This window comes from Urocitellus parryii, chromosome 1, assembly GCF_045843805.1.
Source record: "Urocitellus parryii isolate mUroPar1 chromosome 1, mUroPar1.hap1, whole genome shotgun sequence".
Lineage (NCBI taxonomy): Eukaryota > Metazoa > Chordata > Mammalia > Rodentia > Sciuridae > Urocitellus > Urocitellus parryii.
Genome location: NC_135531.1, coordinates 93,429,230 through 93,454,425, shown reverse-complemented (window position 1 = coordinate 93,454,425; position 25,196 = coordinate 93,429,230). Strand labels below are relative to the sequence as shown.

General features: G+C 36.3%; 1 protein-coding gene across 4 annotated transcripts in view; it reads right to left on the bottom strand.

Annotated features, from left to right (window-relative positions):
• Positions 1–25,196, bottom strand: part of Ctnna1 (catenin alpha 1) — a 184,932-nt gene that overhangs the window by 42,068 nt on the left and 117,668 nt on the right. For all 4 annotated transcript variants that reach the window (XM_077800731.1, XM_077800740.1, XM_077800734.1 and 1 more), the window contains exons 8-9: positions 19,970–20,050; positions 18,387–18,539 (exon numbers count right to left, since the gene is read on the bottom strand). In XM_077800731.1, coding sequence (XP_077656857.1) covers positions 18,387–18,539; positions 19,970–20,050 — 234 coding nt within the window. The remainder of the gene's footprint in view (positions 1–18,386; positions 18,540–19,969; positions 20,051–25,196) is intronic.

Sequence of the window (25,196 nt, the reverse complement as noted above, 5' to 3'; positions counted from 1 at the left end):
GATTACCCGCTGCCCGCGCGGACTAAGCGGCTGGAGACTGCCCGCCCGCTGGCGACCGACCCTGTGACTGGGCGGCTAGAGATCGCAGGCTCGCTGGCGACAGCCCACCCGCTGCCCACTCGACTGGGCGGCTGGAGTCCACCCGCCCGCCGGCGACCGGGAGCTGAAACCAACCAGAGACAGTCCAGTCCCACTCCCCCATTCGGACACCCCTACAAGGAGACTGGGGCCAGCCATAGCAGAGAGGTGACTTGACTGGAGCTCGGCAATTCCTTCCCAGCGGAATCCACTTTAGCAGGCATAGTCTACCAACACAAAGGAGAGACAACAGAGATATACAAAACCAAAACAAATCTATAGAAGAGACCAGAAACACAGCAATCAGATAGAGCTGGAAAGTAACGTGAACATCATGAAAAAACAAGGGAAAAAAGGAGTACAAACAATGCAGGACAACTTAAATCTACAGGAGGACCCAGAAGCATCAGAAACATGGATAGGGAAAGAACTCAAGGCATACCTAACTCAGATGGAACAGAATATTAGAGAAGACATGAGACAACAAGTACAAGCAATAAAAGTATATTTTGAAAATGAATTAAACAAATTCAAATGCAAAGAACGTGCTTTACAAGGAGATAGAGATCTTAAAAAAAATCAAACACTAATCCTAGAAATGCAGGAAACTATAAACCAAATTAAAAACTCAAATGAGAATATTACAAATAGACTAGATCAAGTAGAAGCCAGAACATCAGATAATGAAGACAAAGTTTATCAACTTGAAAAGAATATAGTCAACACAGAAAAGATGCTTAAATCCCACGAGCAATCTATTCAAGAGATATGGGATGTCATAAAAAAACCAAATTTGAGAGTCATCAGGATAGAAGAAGGCATAGAGAATCAAACCAAAGGAATGGACAACCTATTAAATGAAATAATTCTAGAAAACTTCCCAGAGATGAAAGATGGAATGGATTGCCAAATCCTGGAAGCCTACAGGACCCCAAACATTTAAAACCGTAACAGACCAACTCCAAGACATATAATTATGAAGATAGCCAACATACAGAACAAGGAGAGAATATTAAAAGCTACGAGAGAAAGGAGGCAGATTACATTCAGGGGTAAACCAATTAGGTTAACGACTGACTTTTTATCACAGACTTTGAAAGCGAGAAGATCCTGGAACAATGTATTTCAAACGCTGAAAAATAATGGATTCCAACCAAGAATACTGTATCCAGCAAAATTAAGCTTCAGATTTGACAATGAAATTAAAATCTTCCACGATAAACAAAAGCTAAAAGAACTCGCAGCCAGAAAACCAGCACTGCAAAGCATTTTGAGCAAAATACTACAAGAAGAGGAACTGAAAAATAGTGCCCAAAACTAACAACGGGAGGTATCTCAGTAAAGGGGGACGAAAATAACCAAAAAGTAAAAACTAGCCAAACTAAAATAAATAAATAAACATACATGACTGGAAGTACAAATCATATTTCAATTGTAACCTTAAATGTTAATGGCCTAAACTCACCAATCAAGAGACATAGGCTAGTAAACTGGATCAAAAAAACAAATCCAACAATACTCTGCCTTCAGGAGACTCATATGATAGGAAAAGATTTACACAGGCTAAAGGTAAAAGGTTGGGAAAAATCATACCACTCACATGGCCCTCGGAAGCAAGCAGGAGTGGCCATACACATATTGAATAAAATCAACTTCAAACCTAAGTTAATCAAGAAGGATAAAGGACACTATATACTGTTAAAAGGAACCATCCACCAAGACATAACAATTATCAATTTGTATGCACCAAACAATGGTGCTGCAACGTTCATAAAACAAACTCTCCTCAAGTTCAAGAGTCAAATAGACGACAACACAAAAATTATGGGTGACTTTAACACACCGCTCTTGCTATTAGACAGATCCTCTAGACAAAAGCTGAATAAAGAAACTATAGAACTCAATAGCACAATCAATAACCTAGACTTAACCGACATATATAGAATATATCAACCATCATCAAGTGGATACACGTTCTTCTCAGCAGCACATGGATCCTACTCAAAGATAGACCATATATTATGCCATAGGGCAACTCTTAGTAAATATAAAGACGTGGAGATAATACCATGCACCATATATGATCATAATGGAATGAAACAGGAAATCAATGATAAAAGAAGGAAGGAAAAATCCTACATCACATGGAAAATGAACAATACGTTACTGAATGATCAATGGGTTACAGAAGACATAAAGGAGGAGATAAAAAAAATTCTTAGAGACAAATGACAATACAGACACAACATACCAGAATCTATGGGACACAATGAAAGCAGTTTTAAGAGGGAAATTCATTTCTTGGAGTTCTTTCCTCAAAAAAAGAAAAAACCAACAAATAAATGAACTCGCACTACACCTCAAAAACCGAGAAAAGGAAGAGCAAAACAACAGCAAATGTAGTAGAAGACAAGAAATAATTAAAATTAGAGCAGAATTCAACGAAATTGAAACAAAAAAAAAAACATTGAAAAAACTAAAAGTTGGTTCTTTGAAAAAATAAATAAGATCGACAGGCCCTTAGCCATGCTAAGGGAGAGAAGAAGAGAGAGAACTCAAATTACTAACATATGGGATGAAAAAGGCAATATCACAACAGACACTACAGAAATACAGAAGATAATTAGAAAGTATTTTGAAACCCTATATTCCAATAAAATAGAAGATAATGAAGATATCGATAAATTTCTTAAGTCATACGATCTGCCCAGATTGAGTCAGGAAGACACACACAATTTAAACAGACCAATAACAAAGGAAGAAATAGAAGAAGCCATCAAAAGACTACCAACCAAAAAAAGCCCTGGACCGGATGGGTATATAGCGGAGTTCTACAAAACCTTCAAAGAAGAAATAACACCAATACTTTTCAAGCTATTTCAAGAAATAGAAAAAGAAGGAGTTCTTCCAAAATCATTCTATGAGGCCAACATCACCCTGATCCTGAATCCAGACAAAGACACTTCAAAGAAAGAAAACTACAGACCAATATCTCTAATGAACTTGGATGCAAAAATTCTCAATAAAATCCTGGCGAATCGAATACAAAAGCATATCAAAAAAATTGTGCATCATGATCAAGTAGGATTCATCCCTGGGATGCAAGGCTGGTTCAATATACGGAAATCAATAAATGTAATCCACCACATCAGTAGACTTAAAGACAAGAACCATATGATCATCTCGATAGATGCAGAAAAAGCATTCGACAAAGTACAGCATCCCTTTATGTTCAAAACACTAGAAAAACTAGGGATAACAAGAACTTACCTCAACATAGTAAAAGCTATACATGCTAAACCTTAGGCTAGCATCATCCTAAATGGAGAAAAACTGAAGGCATTCCCTCTAAAATCTGGAACAAGACAGGGATGCCCTCTATCACCACTTCTATTCAATTTACTTCATGAAATACTAGCAGGAGCAATTAGACAGACAAAAGAAATTAAAGGCATAAAAATAGGAAAAGAAGAACTTAAATTATCGCTATTTGCGGATGACATGATAATATATTTAACAGACCCAATAGGGTCTACAAAGAAACTGCTAGAGTTAATAAATGAATTCAGCAAAGTGGCAGGATATAAAATCAACACGCATAAATCAAAGGCATTCCTGTATATCAGCAACAAAACTTCTGAAATGGAAATGAGGAAAAACACTCCATTCACAATATCCTCAAAGAAAATAAGATACTTGGGAATCAACCTAACAAAAGAGGTGAAAGATTTATACAATGAAAACTACAGAACCCTAAAGAGAGAGATAGAAGAAGATCTTAGAAAATGGAAAAATGTACCCTGTTCATGGATAGGCAGAACTAACATCATCAAAATGGCGATATTACCCAAAGTTCTCTATAGGTTTAAAGCAATGCCAATCAAAATCCCAAAGGCATTTCTTGTAGAAATAGATTGCAACAAAATGAAACTGAATCCCTTTCTCTCGCCATGCACAAAAGTTAACTCAAAATGGATCAAGGAGCTTGATATTAAATCAGAGACACGGCATCTGATAGAAGAAAAAGTTGGTTATGATCTACATACTGTGGGATCAGGCTCCAAATTCCTCAATAGGACAACCATAGCGCAAGAGTTAACAACTAGAATCAACAAATGGGACTTACTCAAACTAAAAAGTTTTTTCTCAGCAAGAGAAACAGTAAGAGGGGTAAATAGGGAGCCTACATCCTGGGAACAAATCTTTACTCCTCACACTTCAGATAGAGCCCTAATATCCAGAGTATACAAAGAACTCAAAAAATTAAACAATAAGAAAACAAATAACCCAATCAACAAATGGGCCAAGGACCTGAACATTCACAGAGGAGGACATACAATCAATCAACAAGTACATGAAAAAATGCTCACCATCTCTAGCAGTCAGAGAAATGCAAATCAAAACCATCCTAAGATACCATCTCACTCCAGTAAGATTGGCAGCCATTATGAAGTCAAACAACAATAAGTGCTGGAGAGGATGTGGGGAAAAGGGTACACTTGTACACTGCTGGTGGGACTGCAAATTGGTGAGGCCAATTTTGAAAGCAGTATGGAGATTCCTGGGAAAGCTGGGAATGGATCCACCATTTGACCCAGCTATCGCCCTTCTCGGACTATTCCCTGAGGATCTTAAAAGAGCGTACTATAGGGATATTGCCACATCAATGATCATAGCAGCACAATTCACAATAGCTAGACTGTGGAACCAACCTAGATGCCCTACAATAGATGAATGGATAAAAAAAAAATGTGGCATCTATACACAATGGAGTATTACGCAGCACTAAAAAATGACAAAATCATAGAATTTGCAGGGAAATGGATGGCATTAGAACAGATTATACTAAGTGAAGCTAGCTAATCCTTAAGAAACAAATGCCAAATGTCTTCTTTGATATAAAGAGAGAAACTAAGAAAGCATATGGAAATGGTAGGAGACCCTCAATGTTACACAAAATTACATATAAGAGGTTGTGAGGGGAAAGGGGGGGGAAACAAGGGAGAGAATTGAACAACAGCAGATGAGGTAGAGAGGGAAGATGGGAGGGGAGGGGAGGGGGGATAGTAGGGGATAGGAAAGGTAGCAGAATACAACAGTCACTAATATGCCATTATGTAAAAACGTGAGTGTGTAACCGATGTGATACTGCAATTTGTATTTGGGGTAAAAATGGGAGTTCATAACCCAATTGAGTCAAATGTATGAAAGATGATATATCATGAGCTTTGTGATGTTTTGAACAACCAATAAAAAAAAAAAAAAAAGAATGGATCTTGTTGAAGAGCACAAGGTTTCAGAAAACTTGGAAACCCCTGATAAAATACAATCAGTCTTAAGTTTTGCTGGTTTGAGCTATTGAAGAAAAGACTATAAAAGCCAAGCTGTGTTAGATCAACAAATATGACATCTGTATAAAGCTGGAAAGCACTACCTTTGCTCCAATGGATTATCTATAATCAAAATAATATTAAGTATTTTGTGTCCTTTACAAAACAAAGTTGTAAACATGATTTACTTAAACAAAGTTGTTTTCTACTGTGTTCAGTGAGTGCTCCTGGTTTTGTATTTGGCTGAGTTACTTAGTTGCCCCTCACCCTAGAACCTTTGTAGAAAGACAAGACAACATTTCTTTTTGTGCTCCTCTCCTAATGGCTTACTCCTGTTGTAGGAATGAAACAAATGGGAAGATCTATGGAACAGGAGTTACAAAGTATATATAGTGATACCACAATCTAGGTAGTAGATACAGGGGTGAACCTACTACCCCAGTTCTCCTTTAAAATGGCCTGAATTTCCCAGTCAAAAGTAACAATGATATCAATAATTCAACTTTACCAAATTTTTCATACATAAACAAGAAGTCCCAACTGCAAGTCACATAAATTTCAAAGCCACTCAAGAAGTTTCTAATAATTATTCCCAAAGTCATAGGGGGAAATGATTAAAAGAGGCTAGCTAAATCTCCAACTTTCCAATTTCTAGAAAAGGCTGTTGGCAATCTTCCTTGGAAGAATAAAGATATCTTACTAAAAATGAAGTATGCATGGATGACAGAAAAAGCTCTAAAATGGGATTTTAGAGATTGAGGGATTTTGTGGAATATAAATTATATTTCAATAATGTTATAATACTCCATTTTTTAAATATAGGGTTAAGCAGGCAAAAAATAAATAGAAATTACCAGAGACTAGAGACATGAAACCAGAGATTCAGAGAGGTAAGCAAGTATTGAAAACAGTGTTAACCTTGGGATAGGATAGGGTGAAGTAGTACGAATCCATGATCAGAACTTGGGTTTTTAATAGAGCAATGCCAGGGAAGGTCCCTGAGATCAAAAACTTCACCTAAAGTTAGAATAGCCAAAAGGCAACCCACCTTAATGGAAAGTGAATTAAGGAAAAAAAGTCACCATGAAGAAGAAAATAAATACTTGCTAATCAACATTCACTCAAGGGAGAAGAAAAAGCCCCCAACTAAAATTCTAACCAAAAATTGGCTCTCCACAGGGGTTTAGGTATAGAAATTATGTTATTTATATGGCAAGCAAAATTTTGGGGTTTAGTACCTTAAGCAATTGGCCAAAGCAAATATAAATGAAAATTTTCTCTCATAAGGAAATCTAGACCCAAGACTCAAAAGCACTTCCACATACAAAATGTCAGGAATGTGAATTCCCAATAAACACAGAAAGAACACAAGGTAATAACCATCTTGGGCAAAAATAAGCAAAACAACCCTTTATATAAAATGATCCATAATGAATGCAGACACTCAAATAATCAAAAATGAAATATACTTCTTCTATTAAGAGGGAAAATAGCATACATGAGGAAAAAGACATCTAAACATAACTACACAGACTTGAAAAAGACCAAAACAGAACTTCAAGAAAAAGTAGCAACTTGTATCACTTCTATAAATATAAAAACTTGACTAAACACTGCTTAAAAGAGAAATATTTATCTGGAAAGTCAAACTAAAGAAATCATTTGTAAGGAAATTAAGAAATTTTCACGATATAGAAAATGTGGAAACCACAAAAGAGGAGATATGAAAGATAGAGATGATGCACTATTTCATTACTAAAAATTTCAAAAGAAAAAAATGCTAGGATACAAGATACTGTAAGAAAAAAAATGACTGAACATTTTTCAGACAGAATGAAATATAACTTCCAGACTTGGGAAGTCAAATTCTAAACAGGACAAATAAAAATAAACCATACTTAAACATGCTAAAGTGAAGCTTTAGAACAACAATAAACAATCAATCAATCCAAGGGCATTTACTCCTAACAGATCTCTCTTTCCTACTAAAGAATTTCCTAAAGAACATACTTCAAGGAGGTAAGAGATCCCAGAAGAGGGTTTAATATTCAAGAAGAAATGGGAGACAATAAAAAGCTATCAGGAGGCTGGGGTTGTAGCTCAGTGCTAGAGCGCTTGCCTAGCATATGTGAGGCAGTGGGTTCAATCCTCAGCACCACATAAAAATAAAATAAAGGTATTATGTCCATCTACAACTGAAAAAAAATATGATGAGCAGAATTACATAAAGGTGCCCCCAAAGGAAATAATCAACAGTCTAACTCATGGGCTAAAAATTAAATAAGAGAACCAAAATAGCATAGAACTATATTTAAGTTAGAGAATGAGTGCATTCTAAAATTCTTATACTGCTTCAGAAGAAAGAAAAGATAGAAATTAACCCATCCTGTGAGTTAAACATACATGTTAAGACATTCATTTTCCACTAATATAAGACAGAGTGTATAACTTCCAAAGAAGAAGTTGGGGGGAGGTTCAGATGGAGGACTCAGTCAGTTCAAAAGAAAAAAAATAAGAGAAATAGAAAATGAGGAAAGGAATGAAAAGGTTAAGAAAGATAATAAAATGCAATACTAAAATTAATTCACATTAGTAATATTAATGAATATCATGAAGCCTTCAGTCCTCCCAATAATGTCATAGACAAGCTAAAGGTCATATGCTGGCTTAGCCCCTAATGGATCATAGCTGGCTCAGTGGCAACTGATTGTTACAACTTTGTAGAGTACTTACAAGAAGAAAAACAAAACAAAACAAAACACCCCACTGTGCTATATTTATTATTAGAATGTTAAGGATACTATTTATTTAATCATTCAAAGTCCCTCATACAAAAAACCCCATGTAAGAATTCTTTTTACCTTCTATTTTTAGAATAGACCTAATTTCCGGGGGGGGGGGTCTTTTTGTTGTTGTTGTCGTTGTTGTTAATCTTAAATATAAGAACTACACAACTGTGTGTGTTTCAATTCCCCTTCACCACTTCCCACCAGTAATTCAATGTAAAATCCAAATTCAAGCATGGCAATTAAGTTTGTAACTGTCTACTCTTCTTTTCTTGGTCCCAATTTTCCTTATCTCCCTATTTTATCATATGTTTTTATTCAAAATAAGTCATGTCAATCTAATTCTAGAGAGGAGAATACAAATGTAAGCATTGCAACAGCAGATACAAAACAGGATTAGAATAGTGTATTTACTGAAAAAAATAATAAAGTATTTTAGACAGCTTGGATATTTTATATATTTTTAAGGTTTTTACTTGTAGATCACCAGAGGATCTATAATCATTTAAATTTAGATGATACTGTACGAACGACGGTCTCTTATGTCTATTCTACTTCATGAGAACGCACTACTAAATCTAGAAAGGTGCCTGTCAATAGATGAGCCCATTGTTAGTGTTGTTTCCTGATGGGGAACTGGAGGGCCTATTTACTCTGTTCTGGAAAAGAGTCAAGGTTGGGCAGAATGATTCCTTAATCATCCTACCACACTCAAAAGAGAGCAACAACAAAAAGAATCTTGAGGCCTCTTGAGAACAGGGCTTATCCAACTGCTTTCACCTCACTGTCCCATAATTTGACAAGGTGGCTAAGTTCAGCCACCAAAAAAAAAAAAAAAAAAAAAAAAAAAAAAGCAAGCTTGTCTGAGGATAAGGTACATGCATGCAGGACACTTCTTTCACATAGCCATGTGTACCTGAACTTAAAGACCCTTGAAAATGTGAGAAAACCAAGTTTGGTGTGTTTAGAATTCTTCTGGAATCCAAGGTTAGAAATCCCCCAAGGATACCTGACTTCTTTCATGCAAACATCTTTCAGTTTTAGAAAACTGAAGCTTCATTTAAATTTGCTATTGGCCAGATTTTCAGCCTATAATATCCAACAGATGCACTGAGAAAATACCAAGATGTCACAGGTGGTAATGTAAGGTCAATGTTTAATTCAAATGCTCTTCACAGAGCCTTCTTCAACCACATATCAGCATATCACAGAATAAAAGTTATAATGCCGATCATTCAATTTGCAGTTAAAATACACATTTCAAACCAATAAAACTATACACTACGAAGTCCCTGATAATGAGAAATATTGGAGGAGGGGGAGCAAGTGATGACAGTACAACTCAAAAGCACACCAGTTACATTCACTTTTTAGTTTTCAATTCATAAGGCTATGAATGAGATACAATCTTATTGTAGCAAATTCAGTATAATAAGCGGCACATTTTAATATAGTATCTGAATCTGAAGGGAAAGGGATACTAAATGATATATAGTTTTTATAGGCATGACTTTATGAATGGCATTTTTCCTATTCATTCTTAATTTATAAAATTGATAAGACTCAGAAGAGAACAAAATTAAAAGGGAAACTGCTCACTGCCAAAGGAGGTGGGCAAGAAACAAAGCAATTAAAGGGACATATGGTTGTTGCATTATTGACTAAAGGTTAATATTTCTGACAGCAAATTAATTTTTAACATCAATACACTTTAAATTGAAGAGCAACATAAAGAAACAATTAACTTCATATGAGAGAAAGAAGTGCAACCAAACAATTAAGAAAAAAAGCTTTCAGTGCTAAACTCCAGAACAAAAGAAAATGGTAAAATCAACCAGTTCACTAACACTGCCCCTCAGCTCCTGCTCCCCTCATTCAATGACCCTTGGGACATACAAAATCTATACACACTTCACATATGAAAAGGGGGCTTCAAAACCTTCAAAAGAGAATTACCCAGTTTCATAGATTACTATAAGAAAATCAGAAGTCTCATTCAGATCCTCAGAAAATAACAGTTAAGAAAAATCTCATGGCAAATATTTTGATATTCACTTTGAAGGAAAATCACAAAAGTCATTATAAGAAGGATCCAATAGGCAGCCATGGCCACATAGTTACTGATACTGTGTGTCCACAGAAGGAAAGTTGCTTCTGTTGATAAAACCTCAATTGTTGGCCTGTGGTTTTCATTCTTGAAACCAACCTGTATTTCCATAATATGATATACAACATAGGGCACCATAAGAGGTTTCTACTTTAAGATGGTGTTATTTTCTAATACTACTCAGGAACTATTCATACCATTTGAAGAAACATTATGACACCCCAAATTAAAGCATAAACTCTGTATTCTATTTCATTTGATCCAAGGGGAAATTAGTCTATTAAAGCAATATATAAGACTTCCAAAAACTAAGTTAGCAAGAGGCAAAATATTAGCTCTAAATTTATTTTGGGCATGAATTAAAAGGCTAATGAAAAAAAAACAGCTTTTGCACTCAACTTCCATTTTAAACACTGATAAAATGGATAACAATTTTTTTTATCTCCCTTCAGCAAAATTAACACTACATTATACAAAATATATACACCACATAAAATTCACATTTATTATGATTCTCTCTCCTTCCTTGGTAAAAGACAGTCTTCATGTCAGTAGGGATTTTTCTTTTACAAACTACTATATCCCTGGTATCCACAATAGTCACCTGGACACATTAGGAACTCCATAATATTCATTATAAGAATCTTATTAACATTTTTTCTCTTTCTAATAAAGAAAATTTGCTTATGTTTTTGAAAGCTTTTTTTTCTAGGTAAATAAAATAATACTGCTCAAATCTATGTCATTTAATCTTAAAAAACAAAATAAAACTCTCCTTGCCAAGTATGTGGTATAACACGTGATCTCAAGAGACAGGATGCTGAGGCAGGGAAATCACAAGTTTAAGGCCAGCCTCAGCAATTTAGGAAGATCATGCCAAAAAAATTATGAAGAAAAGGGTGGGGTGGTACAGAGATATAGCGCAGTTGTACAGAGAACCTGGGTTCAATCCCAGTACTGGAAAACACACACACACACACACACACACACACACACCCAAACAACTCCCAATCTCCCAGTTTTTCTCTTCATCTCCACATCCCAGAAGATCAAAATTCTTCCCCATTATAAGGAGGATACATTATGATGTCTTTTTGTATAAACATTACCAATATCTATGAACAAGACAAAGCTCACTAACACTTGCTATTCTGTTGTAATGCACAACTGTGCATTTCCCAAAATATAGTCCTCAGACCACTGAATCAGAGTCTTTGGACATGGTGGCTCAAAAATCTGAATAACAAACAACTGGGTGACTGGTAACTTCCAGAAATAGGAGGTTCATTCAATAGTTGTTGGATACCTGCTATGTTCTAGGAATTCTTCTAGGTCTATGTTGTCATTGAATGTATGTTCTATTGGAATAGATGGGTCCAGACAAGAAAGAAAAGTAAGTAAATCCAAAAAATCTCAGCTCATAAAAGCTATGAAGAACAAAAAGCAGGTGATGAGATGAAAAAAATGACTGCCGGAGGATGAGACAGAGGGAATCCAAGAAAACCTCTCTATGGCAGTAAAGTCTGGCTAGATGACATAGTTAAGACACAATCAAAAAGGAAGAAGTAGTTGATCATGGAAGGGACCAACCAGCAAGAAAATTCAGGACTAAGTGCAGCTGGAAAAGCAGACAAGGTACTTTCTGGGCCATGGCTAACAACCTGGACTTTAGGATTTTATTGCAAGTATGCCTGGAAGCCAATGGTGGTCATGAAGCAAAGGAATGATATGAACTAGTTTAAAGAGATCATATTCATTCCTTTGCAAAGAAGAGGCTAGAGAGGAATAAGAGTGCAAGCAAACAAATCAAACTTCAGGAGGCTGCTGCAAATATACAGTAAAAAATGATGGCTTGGACTAAGGAAGTGAATGATATGGGGTCTTATTGATTAGATATGGAAAATAATGGGGTTAAAAAAACAAAAAAACAAGGATAAGTACTAGATTTTTAGCTTGGAAAACTAGGAGGAACACTGGCATAAGAAAAACACAAGATGTTTTATCAAAGCATTTTATATCCATATATATAAAACATTATATATATAAGAACAACCTAAATAACCTAAATGCCTAAAGATCAGATTAGATAAAAGGAGAATATATGTTAAATAAATGGTCTAGTAATATACATTGTACCACATACATTGTGACATGGTAAAATGGCCATGATATGATAAGTGGGGGAAAACAAATTACATCATAACATGTTATGATATCATCTAATGCAATAAATAATCCCCTGCATCAATTTTGTGAATGGTTTTTTTAAAAAAAAAACATTCACATACATTACTGTATATGAATCTACACCACAATGTTATTTTCTTGTGTTTTTAAAATTTTTATAAATTTATAAAATGAACTTGTGATCACATTTTCATAGCCGCCCCGCCCCCCCGCCCCGCTATATTTCAAAATGGCAGTTTGCTAAAACCGAACCTAATCTAAATTGGCACTTTTATCTTCCTCCCTCAGACACTATTCTGCATAGGATTACTTTCAGAGACTCTTCTTATTTCTCTAATAAATAAGTTGGGAAAAATGAGTCTAAGCAGTGGTGTCACAGATAACCCTAGGTGCACCTTAACCATTGAGATTTTTATGTGGCTCTAGATCTCCAATGCAGTGATCGCATGGCATCCCCACATGATTCTGGAAAGGAACCTGGTTATCAGTGTTGAAAAACTTATTTTCTAACACCAAATACACGAGACCATACACCTCAGGGATTAGATGTGAGAGGTCATCTAACTCCAGAAGCAGCTACCTGAATGATATACACAGCAGCACCCAAGTGTTCATAGAGAAACCATTATTTTTTTAAAAGTTTAACTATAAGTCTATATAATGTTTTTTGAAGTACATCAATGTTATTAAACATAAAAAGGTCAAAATCAACACACTTGAGCCAACATGGACAAGTAACTCTCAACTACCTGGACAGTCACTTTGCAAGGCAGATGGTCTCTATCAACCTTGCAAATGTGCTTCCCATTTCTAGGTTTTAATGATATTAAATTACTGAATAGTATTTTAATAGAACTTGCGCTGGGAAGTGGAAGGCAGCTAGTGTCCACAAAGAAGCTGCTAGAACAGACTATTCCTATTGTCACCTCATTTTTATGGAGGTAAACAAGGTAGACATTAAAAAGATATGAGGGGTATGGTATGAACATGTTCTATCTAGATGATTTAGCAAGATAAAATAAAAGAATCCTTAGCCTGGCATTAAGATGCAAGCCTCTAATCCAAGTTACTCAAGAGGCTGAAGCAGGAGGATTCCAAATTTTCAAGTGTAAGGCCACATGTGTCAACTTTTGAGATCCGGATCAAAATTAAAAATAAAAGGGCTGGCAGGGGTGGGGGCTGGGGAGGATAACTGGGGTTGTAGCTCAGTAGTAGAGCACTCACCTGCACTGGGTTCAATCCTCAGCACAAAAGACAGAGAGAAGGGGTGGGGAAGGAGAAGGGCAGGGGATTGTGTCCATCTACAACTTAAAAAAATAATAATTTTTAAAAAGGAGAGCTAGGGAGGGGCTGGGGTTGTGGCTCAAGGGTATAGCACTTACCTAGCACACGTAAGGCAATGGATTCAATTCTCAGCCCCACATTAAAATAAACAAAATAAAGGTACTGTGTCCATTTACAACTTAAAATAAAAATTTAAGGGGGGGGGGCTAGGGATAGAGCTCAGTGGTAGAGTACCCCTGGGTTCAATCCCCAATACCACAAAAAATAAAGTGAATAAATAAAAATTAAAGGAAGTCTTAATTGGCTAAAGGGCTAACTGTTCCAATCAAGAGAATGATTTTCAGTGGCAAGCAGAAAGGTTATTATCTTGTGCTTTGTCTTAAGTCAACATATTTTTTTAAAGATCAGATTAGATAAAAGTAGAAAAGACGTACTCATCTTCCTATAATAAAGATAAAAAATGACATATTTCAAAAGAGGTAGCCAATAATATGAAGAACATGGCAACAGAAATCCTGATAAAACACTAAATTGGATGTAAATTTATATTCAATGAGTGTCAAAACCACACATATAGTTGTACACTAACACACACCATACTGACAGGAATGGACAAGATGGCAATGTGCAGTATTACCTCCACAGGAAAAACCCAGAAGCTCTGACTGACAATGAGCTCAGAGGCATCACAGAGTGCATATGCTGCCCAAAGGCCAAAGCCATCCTGGGATACACAGTCTACCTCTGGAATGATAGAGGTAGAGCTATAGCCAAGACCTCCATCTGCTATCACTGAAGGAGGTGTTCAGTGAGGGCTGGCACTTGAATGGAGGGCAGCCAGGGAAGAATTGTGATGAAGAGAACCTCTGGAGGGCCTGAGTAATCATGTAGACTAGTAATTTGTCCAACAGAAATATACTGTGAACTACATGAGGACTTGTCGATTATTTAGTAGCCACACCAAAAAAACTAAAAGACAAAATTAATGATGTTTTATTAACCCCAAAATATTATTTCAACATGTACACAGTTATCAAAAATTACCAATAAGTTATTTTATATTCTTTTTCCATACCACATATTAGAAATATATAGATATATACTGTATACTCAAAGTAACTCTCAACTCACACATGTGGAGCAGCAAGATGGGTGGGAAGGTTTAAGAGGAGACTGGCCCTCTGCTCCTAATCACCAGAGACTATAAGAATATACTACCTCTGGAGGAAGTGAGTTTCTCACAACTGAAGGAATCAAAGAAAGATTACATGATGATAAAAAATACTGCAGAAAGGGAATCTTTAATTTCATGAGGAAGAACCACTCACCCTGGTATGAAGAGATGAATTTGATTTCCTGGAGAAAAGAGAAAGCCTGACTGCTAAAGGGCAGAAACTAAAGGGAAAAACAAAACTCAAATAAAGCAAATAGTTACAAGGTAAGAGAAGTAGTACATGACTGAGTAAAAGCCATAAAAAGGGTCTACCTAAGGTGCAGGAAACAAAACTGCCCTCTCTTACTGCTTCCATATTGTGCTTATGGTTTGGTAGCAAGGTAGGCTGGCTGTGAAGTCAAGCTACCTGAAACCATGCATTCCACATACCTTCAAAGGAGGTGTTGAATATTATATAATTTGTTTCGTGTGCTAGATTTCTGGGAAGGAATGTATAAATTATTGAAATTTCAGGAGTGATAAGATCTCTTGATTATTCACAGCTGGCCCTATAATTTATGTTAATAAGGTGATTTAGGTGAGGGGGAAAACCATCTGATTAGACAATTGGGGCTCTAAGGTCAGTTCCTTATTGGAGGAGAGGGGAACTGGAAATAAGCTCCATTAAATCATATATTCAATTAATCATAACCACAATGAAACCTCACTAAAACTCTGGACACAGAGAAGTTACTTGGTTGGTGTATACATGGATGTGACAGGAGGGTGATGTGCCTTGATTCCACTGCGAAGGGGTACATCTTTGCATCTATGCCTTCCCAGATGCCCACTGTGCCTCTCTTCATTTGGCCGGTTCTGATATACGTCCTTTTAAACAAAATGTTACATGAAATGTTCTAATGAATTATCAAACCTGCAATGGATCATGGGAAACCCCTAGATTTGTAGCCAGTTGATCAGAGTAGAAGTGTCCTGGGTACCCCAAACTGGCAGCTAGCATTTGAGATATGGGCAATCTTGCTGGGGACCATGGCATTAATCTGTAGGACTTCACTAATTCCTGATGGTTAGTATCAGAACTGTACTATAGTATTTTAGGAGATCCACTTCTCCCAAATATATCTGGTAGTATTCTGCAGAGAGGCTGCAAAATCTGAGCTTCTCCTTTCCTGCCAGGGCCTTATCCCCATAGCTGAGCTCAGCTCAGCTCAGCTCAGCTCAGCTTTTTATTTCCCTCAGCCCCAAAGAAAATGGCTCTCAAACCAAAATTGGCCTGTAGACATCTACTCCAATTAGGAGGGAATGACTAAAAAGAAGTAAAAAAAAAATTAACAAACCGCTCACAAGGAGGTATTTTAATTTTGCCAAAACAAATCTTTGACTAGTTCAATATATTTCATTATAACGCAAAAGTAGTAAAGGGTAAAGAAGCCTTGTCATTGAAGAATAAAGCTCTGCCTTGAGTCAGGAATTTAAAGCTTCTAAAACACTTTGAAAATTCATTTCCTTTTCATAGACACATGCAATTATATATCTTACTATCTCTATTATTATAAATGTAATTTAACTGTTTGTAGAATGGTATTACAAAGCCTATGGTTATGCCTCAGGCATCGAAAGGCCACATGTCATTTAATACATAGATAAGAAGGGGGCGGGTGTGGGGATTGAGGACACAGAGAAGGGAAAGAGGTTAGAAAAGGGTTAGAACTGAGCTGTGGTGGGAATACCACATTCTAATCTCTAAAGGAGCACTTAGTGATGTTCAAAATGAAATAAAAATCACAAGCTTGGGAAAACTTCTGAAGCAAGGTCTCCAATGTTACCAATTCCACCCCACCCCTGTGCTTCTCAGTGAGTATTAGGCTATCACTAAGATAGTGAGCTGGGGCACACAATTCTCATTGTTGCAGGGATACAATTTGACTAAACTTAGGTAAGCACTTAAAATCTTTAAGCCTCTATTCACTTAACTGAAAAATGCTGTTGTGGAAAGTACAGAGTATTGGTATATAGTCCATCTTCAGAAAGTGTTAGTTCTGTTAACACTGGATAGAGGCTGAAGATAATGCAGTTGGCCAAAATAAAGGGCCCTCCAACTCAAGCAAAAACAAGGGCTGCCCTCTCTTTAGCTGCCACACTGAGCTTGTTAAGGCTGGCAGTGTCCTTGATTGCTATCACTCAGACAAACCCTAATACAAGCTACTTATAAGAGATTGCCTTCCCGACACAATCTTTGTACATTTGGAAATTACATCTGTGTTATTACGTGACCATTACGAACAAGATTATGCTTAATGGAGACACAAATGAAAGTCTCCAATTTTAGTTGCAGATGCCAAAATAATTAACTTAAATAGCAGTAGACTTACCTATGTATTCTGTACATAATCAATTCAGGTCAGAATAACAATTAATGTTCAAAAAAACTAGATTTAAAATTAGTAATGCATTTAATGTGGTTACTGATGTTTTCCTTGGAATATTTTTATGGTATTAACCTGGGATAATGTTACCATAAATTCAAATGCACAAGACACACATTTTACATGAAGGCCATTTTCAGTTCTTAGGTAATGACCAACTTACCAAATGGTTTACATAATATCTTCATCAAATTTTAAGTGTTTTGCATTAATTTATAAAATTAAACAACTTGAGTATATGTTTACTGTATGTCACATTTCACAAATATAGCAATAATGAATAAATTACATAATAACAAATTCAGTTAGCTTAACTTACCTGGAAATTTAATGACAATTCACTTTTTATTCTTATGACCCTACAAACCAACCAACCACTGCTATACAGATTTCTACTCTGTAAGTATATCTAATTAGCATCATGTCAGGGCTCATTTTCTTCACTTTTAATTTAAAATTTTTTAAATATGCTGTCATTTTTAAAATTTTTAATAAAATAGATAATTCCATATTCATAGAGAGCAAGTCCACCTACTCTTGTTGATAAAAATTTAGAAATATTTTCTATAAAAAGCTTAATATTTGATTGGGAACTGATCCATCATATCATGATTTCTATAGGTTCAGAGTATTCATCCTCACCCCATTCTTACTGATTGAGAGGGCTTAGGTAACCTGCCAGGAGACAAGGCCAGACAATGTGACTCCCTGAGAGCTCCAGTTGTTAGCTACAACCATTTTCTACACTGCTTTTAAAACAGTGCCATGATATATCTTTACTCATATTAACATTGTTATGATGTGAAGTTTCTAAGATGGAGTCTGTCTATATAATTAGTGTAAAACTGACCAAAATGGTGGCTTGGGATATTCAGTGACAATAAGATTCTCATTTTATACATGTGGTATATTAGGTGAACCCTTAACATTATTTAGCTGATTAAAGCATATGAATTAGACTTGCCACACTTCACCAAGTTACTTAACAGTTAATGAAACTGTTAATGTACTTACCTCAATCAATTTGTTGGCATGTTCACGAAAAACTTGGGCATACTCCTTAACTTCTTTCTCATTTCCATTCTTTGCAGCTTCAATCAATACTAAAAGTGGAACGTTGGTTTCCAGGAAAGAATCTGAAACGTGGTCCATGACAGCTTTGCGGAGCTAATAATTAAATTGTATAAATTTGATTTTATTTCCACCAAGTAGCTAGATCATGTTTTTTTCTTTAGTACTTTTAAATCTAATAGAAGCATATGATAGATTGGTTGCACTCATATGAGTGCAATATATGAGTGCAACCAGTAATGCAATTGCCATAACCTGCAACACAGGAAACATAGGATCATGGAGACAATGGTTTCCACTATACTCACAACACTTCAGATAGAATCTCAGTTTTCAAGACAACATTCTTTTGTCTTAGGAATTACAAAACTAAGGCTTACATCTTACAGGAATAATACAAAGCGGAACAGAAAGCAGCTCTGGGTGAAGTGGCATGCAGCCTTGAATATATATAATTAGCTTAATTAACTAAATGAAATGAAAAGAGAAAAAAAAGCACTTTCTGGTTTATCTAAAAGTGCTAACACACTAGGCATTTTAAAACTTAAAAGATATCTTTATAAAATTTGGGGGGTGGCGGTGGAATTGGGAGATCAAAATTGAGTATAATGTATGCTAAACACGTACTCCACCATTGAGCTACAAACCAGACGCCATCTTTACAAACACTCCTGATACTGTTCACCAAAAGGAAATTGAATCAGGGATACTTCTGTCTTTAATTTTGCTTTAAATCAGAAACAAGCAATAAAATGTCTCTCTACTAGCTTTTTAGAAATTGTCTGAATTAATTATAATTTCTTATGTCTTAATACTTTCTTGTATAAATTCAATCCTAACTTCTTTAAAAATTAAAACTCAATCTGATTTTCAGATGGAAATCTCAGCACACCAAATACCTCTATACCTATCATACTTGAACTAGAAACATATCTCCACCAAAGATCTAAAGGAACTGCAAGTATGTGATCAGAATGGGGCAAGTCAAATTAGTAACTGGAATTTTTGTCTCTACTGTACATAATATAACGAGATCCTTCGAGGGTATTTTCATATGTCTCCATTTTCATGCTAGACTTAACTTATTCAGTCCACCCCAATGGGACCACATTATTCCATATCCCTATGAGATTTTATTAGCCATTATGGACTTTATCAGCTAAAATACAGAGATAGTCACTTTTCTGTGAAAATCCATCCTTTTCCCCCCAATAAAAACATAAACCCAAGCCTGGAACCATGGCACACATGTAATCCCAGCTACTGAGGAGGCTGAGGCAGGAGGATCCCAAATTCGAGGCCAGCATCAGCAACTTAGCAAGATACTGTCTCAAAATAAAAAAATAAAAGGAGCTGGGAATATAACTCAGTGGTAAAGCGCTTGCCTGACATGTGTAAGGCCCTGAGTTTAATCTGCTGCACATAAAGTTTTTTATTCATTATTTAATCCAGTATTTATTAGAATTTTAATTAAAGCTACAAAATCAAGAACTTAGAAAAGCAATCAGTACTTTCTTCCAGCTTACCTGTCTACGCAAGTCCCTGGTCTTCTTGGTCATTTTATCGATTGCAGAATTGAGTGCATCACTTCTTTCTTTACGTCCAGCCTACATAAAAATGTAAGAGATAAACATTTCAGATTCACAGGGAACCTTAGTAAGAGTCTATAGCTATTTAGTGCTCTATAAACATTGAAAAAAGTACAACTTTTTAATTTTTAAAATTTATTTATATATTTAGGCATACATGCAATACAAGGGATTTAATCCAGGGGTGTTCTACCACTGAGCTATATCCCCATCACTTTTTTTTTTTTTAATTGTTTTCAGTTGTAGACTGACATAATACATTTATTTGTTTGTTTGTTTGTTTGATGTGGTGTTGAGGATCAAACCCAGTGCCTCACACGTGCTAGGCAAGCAGTCTACCACTAAGCTACAACCCAGCCCTATCCCTATCCCCTTTATTTTGATTTTGAGACAGGCTCTTGTTAAATTGCCTAGGCTGGCAACAAACTTGTGATCCTCCTGCCTCAGCCTCCCCTGTCGCTGGGAATATAGGCATGTACCACCCAGCCTGGTTTAGTATACCTTTTTTAGACCAAAGTTATAAAATATGGGAAGTATCCTATATGGTTTTCTTCATAAAAACTTAAGAACTCTTGGTTTCCATATTATCTGAGATTGGAATTGAAAGGATTTTACCAAAATAAGAGGAGCCAAGAGACAAAGCCATTTGTTTAAAAGTATATTTTTGTGTTAACTCAAGATTCAGGATACACCAAGTTCATTAATAAACAAGCTGCCCTTGAACCACAAGTAGAATAAGTTATATGTTGATGAACTATGAGATTTTTAAAGAAAGAGATCAAAGATGGTCCCTGACACTAACACCAATACAAAACAATGTTTTAAAACTAAGATGTACCAAAGTTAACAATGTATATTATACAGTTCAAATCAGAATGCTTTGTGAAATTGTCTTTTTTTTTTTTTTTTTTAAGAACTTCTAGGCTAAGCTTAATGCAATTGTAGTGTACAGAAAAGAAGATATTAGCCACTCTTGGAAAGGTATATAAATCAGTACTTCTATAGAGGTGGGAAAGGGTGGTGATGAGTTGAGATTTGCCTGGGTAATATTCTGAATAGAAACAAAATAGCTGCTAGATGAAAGAAAGAGGACAAAGTTTTTATCCCAGGTGGTGCTAACTGTGTCCTTAGAAATACCTAGTAAGACAAAAGCTACATTAAACTAGGAAGTACATTAGAAGTCCCCTCCCCTATCCCAAAACATATGTAGTTGTTTCTGAAAAACATGTTAGTAAACACAGGGGAAGCAGGACACAGTGGTGCACACCTGCAATTCCAGCAATCTGGGGGGCTGAGGCAGGAGGATTACAAGTTCAAGGGTAGCCTCAGCAAGTTTAAGACCCTGTCCCAAAAATAAAATAAAAAGGGCTGGGGATACAGCTCAGTGGTAGGGTACCCAGTATGGCCAAAAATAAAATCATCATCATCATCATCTTCTTCATCATCATCATCGGAGAGATATAAATGGACTAATGAATTTAACCCTTTGGGTGCCCTTGAAACATTCTGGTATGAGTATACTATCAATATATAAGCCAGCACACCAGATAAATGGGTAAGGATGAGATCTGGTTGTATGTTTTACATGATTTGTTATTTACATCTTCTGTTAAGTGAGGGACAATGCCACTTATCTCTCTGACTTCATTTCTACACACTACTAAAGAAAAGAAACAAAGAATATTGAGGACTATAGGTTATTTAGCAAAGAAGAGAAAGGACATAAGAAGGAACTTACAAATATTGAGTTGAAATTTAAGTGAAAAATTGAGATGGTCACTATGAAGACCCTGGCCAGGGTCTCATTCCTTACCCTTTCCACCAACATTCCTGTACTGCCAATAAAATTAAGTAGTTTGTTAATATTACTTTAGTTGGTAATCTTCTAATATCAACAAAAACTGATTCAGGTTGGAGGATTGCTACCTGCAGAAATGTTTTAATTTATTCAAGGCCATCAGTCAAAAGAGAACTCAAAACTAAAAAGTCACTGACAATCTCAAAGTCGAAATGCCAGGATGTCTAAAATTGAATCAAAATCAAACTCATCTTATCATCAATGCTTCAATCTGGAAAGTCTCAGCACATTCCTTAGACACTCAAACATTTACTTCAAGAAAATTTCTCTAAATAAACTCAGTAAAGTCTGTCATTGTTCCTTGTCTATTTTGGGGGGTATCTCTAATCATCTATTCTGAAACTATTTGGAATTTGAAACCCAAAAGTTGGGCTCACTGACGATATAAGAGCCCAATCTCCTGCCACCTAGAACGCCCAGATTTTCCCTCAATTTGGGTAAAAGGATTTATTGTGAAAATTATACAAAACCAAATCCATGAAATGATTTTTTTAATATTTATTTTTTAGTTGTACTTGGACAAAATACCTTTATTTTATTTATTTATTTTTATGTGGTGCTAAGGATAGAACCCAGGACCTTGTGTGTGCTAAGCGAGTGCTCCACCACTGGGCCACAACCCCAGCCCCCCATGGGTTGACTTCTGAAGGAATTGTAGTCACATAGGAAAATCCATTTAGATACAATGCAATCCATTCCATGAATCTGTTAATTCTGACATTTGCCAAACTGCTCCCCAAATCAATTTGTCTTTCTTATTACTGTGAGAAATAGAAGTTTATGCCTTATTAATCAAGACACGGCAGATCAGAAGCAGTTATTTTCTAAACTTTTGAGGTTACATTAGATAGACCACTTTTAATTACTTTTTTTAAAAAAGTACAGTTCAAATAGCAGGTTTAGGATTCCAATGGTACAGTACTTGCCTAACATGTAAGGGCCCCCCAAGTTCAACCTCCTGTATTGAAAAAGGCAGGGGGAATGATTATATGTACATACAAACACACACAGACACACACGCTCACAGCCTTAACACAAAGCTTGATCAAAGTGGAAAGCTTAGTGATCTGTAAAACATGATTTTACTTCTGAAATTAAACTCATTATAAATTTTTAGCAGTAGTTTAATTGGGGCAAAAATAAAGTCACTCAAACATAATGTTAAGAAAAGCAAACCTAGAATATAACAGTTAAACATCCCTTATCTGAAATGCTTTGAACCAGAAATATTTCAGATTTCAGAGTCTTCCAGATTGGGGATGCTCAACTTGTATAAACATTATTGGAAGTAGTGAGGAATCTTTAAAATAACTGATCCTCAGTTCCCACCTAGTTGAGAGGACTCCATTCCACTGAACAGAGAACACCCAGGTTCACTTATTTTGATATGTGTATCCCTTCTTGGCAGTGGCAAAAGGGCCAAGAGAAAAACAAGGCATGTTTGAGGTCAACATAAAGCTTTTCTTCAGCAAGTAAATCTGAGGAGAGGCAAACGTTATGAGGCAGTCTTTAGCAACTCGATTTTGACTGAGATAGTGAAAGGACTTCCAAAATCCTACTCCATGTTCCTTCTGTGTAAACAGACTATTTTCTTAGCCATACTCTACACTGAACCTGCTCCGCATCTTTGGAATGGACAGGATTAACAATAACCCTTCTCTCAGAGAGTTTATAATCTGGGGTACATCTAATTCAGTGATATCCTTTATCATGCAAGGCCTGATAGGAGCTCCTGATAACATAATAGCAGGTCTGAGTAATAAGTATTATGCAGAGGAGGTTACATTAGAACTGCTTGACTCCACTCCAACCCTTGCCACGTGGAAGGGATGAAATATGGATCGGCCAAGAAAGAGAAAAAATATGTTCCTGGGATCACTGGTGGCATCACAAGGCATATTTTGGTTTCTAAATGATGGGACAAAGGTTTCCAGGTAAGTCTTCAGGAAACTACTCAAACTATACAAAACAAACCTTATCTCACCACGTTTCTGGAGGAAAGAGGTGTGGAATGCTGTGAAATTAATTATCTATATGATCTTTTCGGGAATCTTCTGCCAGAGTTTACCTTCTCTTCTTTTCTATACATTCTCCCTGGGAAAGCCTGCCCATTTCCATTACTTTAATAATTATGGTCACTCTGCCATCTTCCACATGCATTTTGGTTCTGACACATAACATGCTTCCTTTCACCTACCTGGAATACCCTCCTCCTCCTCTTCTAATTTCTATCTATCCCCTCTGGATAAGGTATCACATCCTTCTGAAATGTTTCACTAGCCATTCTCACTCTTAAGTTCAAGTGTCCCTTCAAAGTGTTCCTACAAGCATCTAGCACTTCCTCTCACAGTCCTTCTCAAAAATCACACCCTGGCATAATTATCTGTTGACTTTGTCTGTCATTGGCTGTGGAGGAAAAGAAAAACAAGCAGCCCATTACAGACACGTTTAAAAGTCATATGACTTAATGTGGCAAATCACCAGTCTCCTGTTTTTTTGTCATTAGGAAAAACATTAAGACTTTTCAAACTCCAAATACTGCTTTCTGTTCTCCTTTTAATCTAGAGTAAGGTTGGAAAGGGTGGGACAAGAGGGTCAAACTCAAGGTTTTATTAACCTTAATATTGTTGAGAGCCACAGTTTAGTCAGAATGATGCCTGGCATTTTTGCCAGAGGGAATGGTTGAAAGGTGACCCTGCTCTGGGATTAGGGCGGCTCCTGCTGCCTCTGGTGCCGCTGCTACTTTGGAGTTCCCGTTGAGTTCTCGCGAGGTTCCAGGAGAATTGGCGTGCGGAGCACAGTGGAGGGAGTGTGTTCCAGGGAAGTGTGTGTAGAGTGCTGGTGAGAGTTGGGGAATAAAGAGTTGCTGTTTGAACCTACAAGGCTTTGTGGCGGCTCGGTTATTTTGTGCCCAGCCAGGCTGCGGCATAATATGATTTAAAAGGAGGCAGGAAAGTCTAAATTAATATAACAGGAAGGTCTAATTAATTATATACAATGCCTTCATCAGTCTTCAGAAAATTAAAATTAAATTAAATTGGCCTTCTATAAGGCCCAAGTCAAAATGGACACCTAAAGCCTTTTCCTCTCAAAATAATGAGAAAAAAGGGAAACATTGAAGCTGTCATCCACACAGAAGAAGGTTTCAAATAAAGAAAGGGGTATAAAACTTCAGAAAGGAAATGATGCATCAAGCTAATAATTGCCTCAAGAAGCCTTCAGAGAAGACTGAGGACTAAAGAGAATCTTGAGGAAAAACATTTTTAAACCAAAGGAGACTAACACCTATTTACAGAGTCAATCCAG